General features: G+C 45.0%; 1 protein-coding gene across 1 annotated transcript in view; it reads right to left on the reverse strand.

The window, feature by feature from the left end:
• Positions 1-5,610, reverse strand: part of LOC311248767 (FRAS1-related extracellular matrix protein 1-like) — a gene marked incomplete at both ends in the record, with an annotated part of 95,888 nt that extends 90,278 nt beyond the window's left edge. The window contains one exon of the mRNA XM_084339595.1: positions 5,450-5,610. Coding sequence (XP_084195721.1) covers positions 5,450-5,610 — 161 coding nt within the window. The remainder of the gene's footprint in view (positions 1-5,449) is intronic.
• Between the last annotated feature and the right edge of the window lie 390 nt (positions 5,611-6,000).

Consider the following 6,000-nt stretch of genomic DNA (forward strand, 5'->3'; position numbering starts at 1 on the left):
TCCTCCATCCCTACATCCCTTCACTCCCTGGTACCTAGCGGACCTCCTCCATCCCTACATCCCTTCACTCTCTGGTACCTAGCTGACCTCCTCCATCCCTACATCCCTTCACTCCCTGGTACCTAGCTGACCTCCTCCATCCCTACATCCCTTCACTCCCTGGCCCCCCGGTACCTAGCTGACCTCCTGCATCCCTACATCCTTCATGCCCTGGTACCTAGCTGACCTCCTCCATCCCTACATCCCTTCACTCCCTGGTACCTAGCTGACCTCCTCCATCCCTACATCCCTTCACTCCCTGGTACCTAGCTGACCTCCTCCATCCCTACATCCCTTCACTCCCTGGTACCTAGCTGACCTCCTCCATCCCTACATCCCTTCACTCCCTGGTACCTAGCTGACCCCCTCCATCCCTACATCCCTTCACTCCCTGGTACCTAGCTGACCCCCTCCATCCCTACATCCCTTCACTCCCTGGTACCAAGCTGACCCCCTCCATCCCTACATCCCTTCACTCCCTGGTACCTAGCGGACCTCCTCCATCCCTACATCCCTTCACTCCCTGGTACCTAGCTGACCTCCTCCATCCCTACATCCCTTCACTCCCTGGTACCTAGCTGACCTCCTCCATCCCTACATCCCTTCACTCCCTGGTACCTAGCGGACCTCCTCCATCCCTACATCCCTTCACTCCCTGGTACCTAGCTGACCTCCTCCATCCCTACATCCCTTCACTCCCTGGTACCTAGCTGACCTCCTCCATCCCTACATCCCTTCACTCCCTGGTACCTAGCTGACCCCCTCCATCCCTACATCCCTTCACTCCCTGGCCCCCTGGTACCTAGCGGACCTCCTCCATCCCTACATCCCTTCACTCCCTGGTACCTAGCTGACCTCCTCCATCCCTACATCCCTTCACTCCCTGGTACCTAGCTGACCTCCTCCATCCCTACATCCCTTCATGCCCTGGTACCTAGCTGACCTCCTCCATCCCTACATCCCTTCACTCCCTGGTACCTAGCTGACCTCCTCCATCCCTACATCCCTTCACTCCCTGGTACCTAGCTGACCCCCTCCATCCCTACATCCCTTCACGCCCTGGTACCTAGCTGACCTCCTCCATCCCTACATCCCTTCACTCCCTGGTACCTAGCTGACCTCCTCCATCCCTACATCCCTTCACTCCCTGGTACCTAGCTGACCTCCTCCATCCCTACATCCCTTCACTCCCCGGTACCTAGCTGACCTCCTCCATCCCTACATCCCTTCACTCCCTGGTACCTAGCTGACCTCCTCCATCCCTACATCCCTTCACTCCCCGGTACCTAGCTGACCTCCTCCATCCCTCCATCCCTTCACTCCCTGGTACCTAGCTGACCTCCTCCATCCCTACATCCCTTCACTCCCTGGTACCTAGCTGACCCCCTTCATCCCTACATCCCTTCACTCCCTGCCCCCCGGTACCTAGCTGACCCCCTCCATCCCTACATCCCTTCACTCCCTGGTACCTAGCTGACCTCCTCCATCCCTACATCCCTTCACTCCCTGGCCCCCCAGTAACTACCTATGGGTATTTAGTTCTCTATGTGTTATTAATGTGTGGTGTATTTAGTTCTCTATGTTATTAATGCGTGGTGTATTTAGTTCTCTATGTTATTAATGCATGGTGTATTTAGTTCTCTGTGTTATTAATGCGTGGTGTATTTAGTTCTCTATGTTATTAATGCGTGGTGTATTTAGTTCTCTATGTTATTAATGTGTGGTGTATTTAGTTCTCTCTGTGTTATTAATGCGTGGTGTATTTAGTTCTCTGTGTTATTAATGCGTGGTGTATTTAGTTCTATGTGTTATTAATGCATGGTGTATTTAGTTCTATGTGTTATTAATGTGTGGTGTATTTAGTTCTCTGTGTTATTAATGTGTGGTGTATTTAGTTCTCTGTGTTATTAATGTGTGGTGTATTTAGTTCTATGTGTTATTAATGTGTGGTGTATTTAGTTCTATGTGTTATTAATGTGTGGTGTATTTAGTTCTCTCTGTGTTATTAATGCGTGGTGTATTTAGTTCTCTATTGATTGATTGATTGAAAACTTTATTAACAGATTGCAGAATGGGTACAGTACAGTACAGCTCAATACATACAATTGTTAAGGGGATGCAGACCAGAGAAAGACTTTCGTCTTGTTTACATCAGGGTCCCCCATTTTGGGTAGGGGGTGGGTGGGGGACACTGTACACCAGGGGTGGCCAACCAGTCAGAGACTAAGAGCCACAAAAATTACTGTGGTACCACAAAGAGCCACACCATATACCAGCGTTTCTCAACCTTTTTTTTCAGTCACGGCACCCTTCATGTGTTTATAGGTCTCACCCTCTGGCCTCTGAAGTTGCTAATGTCTTTTTTATTTGGGCCTCACAGGGTTAAAAGTACCCTGTGAGACCCACGGTTGCAAAATTACTAAATCACTTTTAGCCATTTAAAAAAATAATGTTTATTTAAAAAATGTTAAAGGGGAACTATTTTACTATTTCTTTCACTATTTGGGCACTTTTACACAATTCCTGTGAGTCTATGGAACACCTAGGTTTTTTTTCCCAAAAAAAATGCATTGTTTTGTATTTCTAATCAAGTACTAAAAACCGCATTTTTCTACCTCAAGATCTTAAGCCGTTTTGAGGCTGGGCTCCAACCACTGTGTGGCCTGGTGCCAACTGCCACATCAACTGCCACATTATTATGCAGCTGAGAAATCTCTGACATCACAGATATGCACATTTTCAGATGACTCAGTTCAGTGAGGGTGAATATTGTGAGAGGAGAATTGGAAGAATTCGCCAATATGAGAATTAGAGACATATATCCTATTAATATAAGTCCACATAGCTAAGAAACAATGGTAAACACTGAAAAAAGCCATTTATAAGATAGTTCCCCTTTAAGCACATGTATAGTCAATTGGTCCTGTTGTTCAGCCTCACAATGCTATTTGATAGTAAATGTGTTTATATGTCCCACCCTCTGGCCTCTGAAGTTGCTAATTTCTTTTTAATTTGGGCCTCACAGGGTTAACCTCTTAAGCCCGAGATATACAGTAAAAGTGTATATTTTCAGCATTACGTTTGTTTACCAATTATTTTAACTGTTATTAGTGAAATATAAGATTATAGAAATCTCAGGGCATTGAGTCGGAAACCGGCGCATATTGACAGGAGGAAGTGGCACAGCCAAAAGTGAGTGTAGTCTTTTGAAGGAAAAGACTCAGGGCTTTCAAATTTCTAAAAACTACCCTACCCAGCTCACACCAGCCCCTGTCAATCATCTGACTTCTGGATTTACTTTTTAATTTCTCTTATTTTTTGGGATTATCTCCCACAAACCTGAACGTTATTGCCATAAAACAGAACGCAGTTAGTTTCTCTACCTTTCTGTGAACGTCTTGCAAAAAACGGTGTTGCAATATGATGAAAAATGGTGGAGAAATTTACATTATAAAAAAGATGGCAGAATTCAGTACTGTATCTACAAAACCTTCTGTTTAATCATCTTCCCTTTATTAATTTGCTTAGATTTTTCAGGTCTGGTCAATTTTAGCATGGTGTTATTCACAGTCAAAGATAAAACAGTTTTTAAATAGAATTGATATTCTCCTTTGGTTCATTACAATTTACTCAAGCCTAGTAGTAACAGACACACAATTTCTGACACTGATCCATATATGTCCCTAGATTCAGATACCAAGAACATGCAAATGGACCATTTAAAAAAAAATTGTAAATGTTTATTCTACGTCCTTATGGAATGAGTGACATAAAAAAAAAAAAAAAAAAAAAAAAATTATTTATTTTTTATTTTTTTATGGATGGAAGAGCCGCACATTGACGGGCAAAGAGCCGCATGCGGCTCGCGAGCCGCGGGTTGGCCACCCCTGCTGTACACTGTACATTGGAATACTGACAAAGCCATACTTGGTCATTTACTGTACAACTGGGTTAGGACATTTGTGGGGGCCAGTTTCGAATTGCAGTCTCCCGTAGGTGATTGATTGATTGATTGAAAACTTTATTAACAGATTGCAGAATGGGTACAATACAGTACAATGTGTTGTTGTGGTGTTCTTTTAGAGTGTTTTTGAAAGTGGGTAGTGATTCACATTCCTTTACAGCTGTGGGTAGGGCGTTCCACATTGATGTGGCATAATTGCTAAACGTGTTTAGTCCCTTGTTTGAGCCAAATCTGGGTTTAATATGATTTGTGGAGCTCCCTCTGGTGTTGTGATCGTGGTATTCACTGACCTTTGGGAAGTATTTTGACATGTACATGGGTACCTTGGTCGTGTAGTGTATCTTGTAGACCAGGCCCATTGCAAGTTGCTGTACTCTGTCATCTACTCTAAGCCATCCTAGGTAGTCAAAGTGGGCAGGGGTGAGGTGGGTTCTAGGAGTAAGGTCAAGCAGTAGTCTGACCAGTTTGTTTTGAGATGTTTGTAATTTTGTTTTTAGCGCCTTTGAGGTGCTTTGGTACCATGAGGTGCAAGTATAGTCGTAGTACCCTTGAATGAGTGCTCCTGCCAGAGTCTTCAGGGTATTCTTGTTTACCAGAGAGGAGATCCGGTACAAGAATCGAGTTCGTTGGTTGACTTTTTTTATTACATTGGATGCCATTTTGTCACAGGAAAGATTAGCCTCTAGGATGGAACCCAGGTAGGTAATTTCATCTTTCCTTGTGACAATATTGTCACCCAATGTAACTGAGAAGCCGTCGGTCTTGATGAGTTTGTTATTTGAGCCGAAGAGAATGGACTCTGTTTTGCCCATGTGTAATGATAGTTTGTTATCGGCGAGCCATATGCAGATTTTGCCTAGTTCCGAGCTGAGGGTTTTTTCAACCTGTAACTTGTTCTTGTCAGAGACCAGCAGGGCTGAGTCGTCCGTGAACAGGAACAAGTTGCAGTCACAAGCTGACGACATGTCATTTGCATAAATTAGGAACAGTAGCGGTCCTAGTATGCTTCCTTGTGGAACACCACAGCTCACTGGGAGGGGGGGGGGATAGGGTACCGTTTACCTCCACCATCTGTTCCCTCCCCTCAAGGTAGGATTGCATCCAGCTCACTGATAAACTATCAAAACCAATTGCTTTTAGCTTGTCAATCAGAATGGAGTGATTGACAGTGTCGAAGGCCTTTTGTAGGTCCAGCATGACCATGCCGCAGTATTTGTCCGCGTCCACCTCTTGCTTGAGTGGGATGGGATGTTCTGAAGCCAGATTGGAATTCGTAGATTAGATTTTTGTCCTCCATGTGTTATTAATGCGTGGTGTGTTATTAATACATGGTGTGTTCTGGTACCGTGGTGTATTTAGGGTTCTCTATGTGTTATTAATAGGTACTGTGGTGTATTAGTTCTCTATGTGTTATTAATGTGTGTTATTAATGTGTGTTATTAATACCGTGGTGTATTTGCCCAGCTGGCAGAGGGAGGGGAAGGTATCCTGGTGAGCCCGGCGCACTCGTTCGATCATGTCCTCCGTGTCGGCCGACAGGACGTAGCTCACCGCCACCTCCGTCTTCCTCTCCTCCTTCCTCTTCTTCGATCTGTCGTTTCGTACCGCTAAGGCGTGGGGGGGGGGGGGGGGGGGGATGACGGGAGAAATTTAATATTTACGAAAAACAAAGGCAGCGATTTCATTACAGGTGACAATGAAAGGACCATATCTGTGTTCTTGAGATGTGGGTTCATGTGGGAAATACTACTTTGAGAGCATGGATTCTTAATAAGGGTGGTATTCCTCCTTAACCCTTTCACTGCCACACGACAGAAGGTTAGCCCTTTACTATCACACAACCGACGGCGATGCTCCATCATTAGCTCCGCAAATGAACATTGTTGCTCAGCTGATAGAGTTGTGCCCTTCCTGATGGCTTGTCGTACAGAACTTGTAAGTCGCTTTGGATAAAAGCGTCAGCTAAATGACTAAATGTAAATGTAAATGTAAATGCG

This window comes from Notolepis coatsorum (assembly GCF_963971535.1).
Source record: "Notolepis coatsorum genome assembly, contig: SCAFFOLD_728, whole genome shotgun sequence".
In the NCBI taxonomy this organism is placed as follows: domain Eukaryota; kingdom Metazoa; phylum Chordata; class Actinopteri; order Aulopiformes; family Paralepididae; genus Notolepis; species Notolepis coatsorum.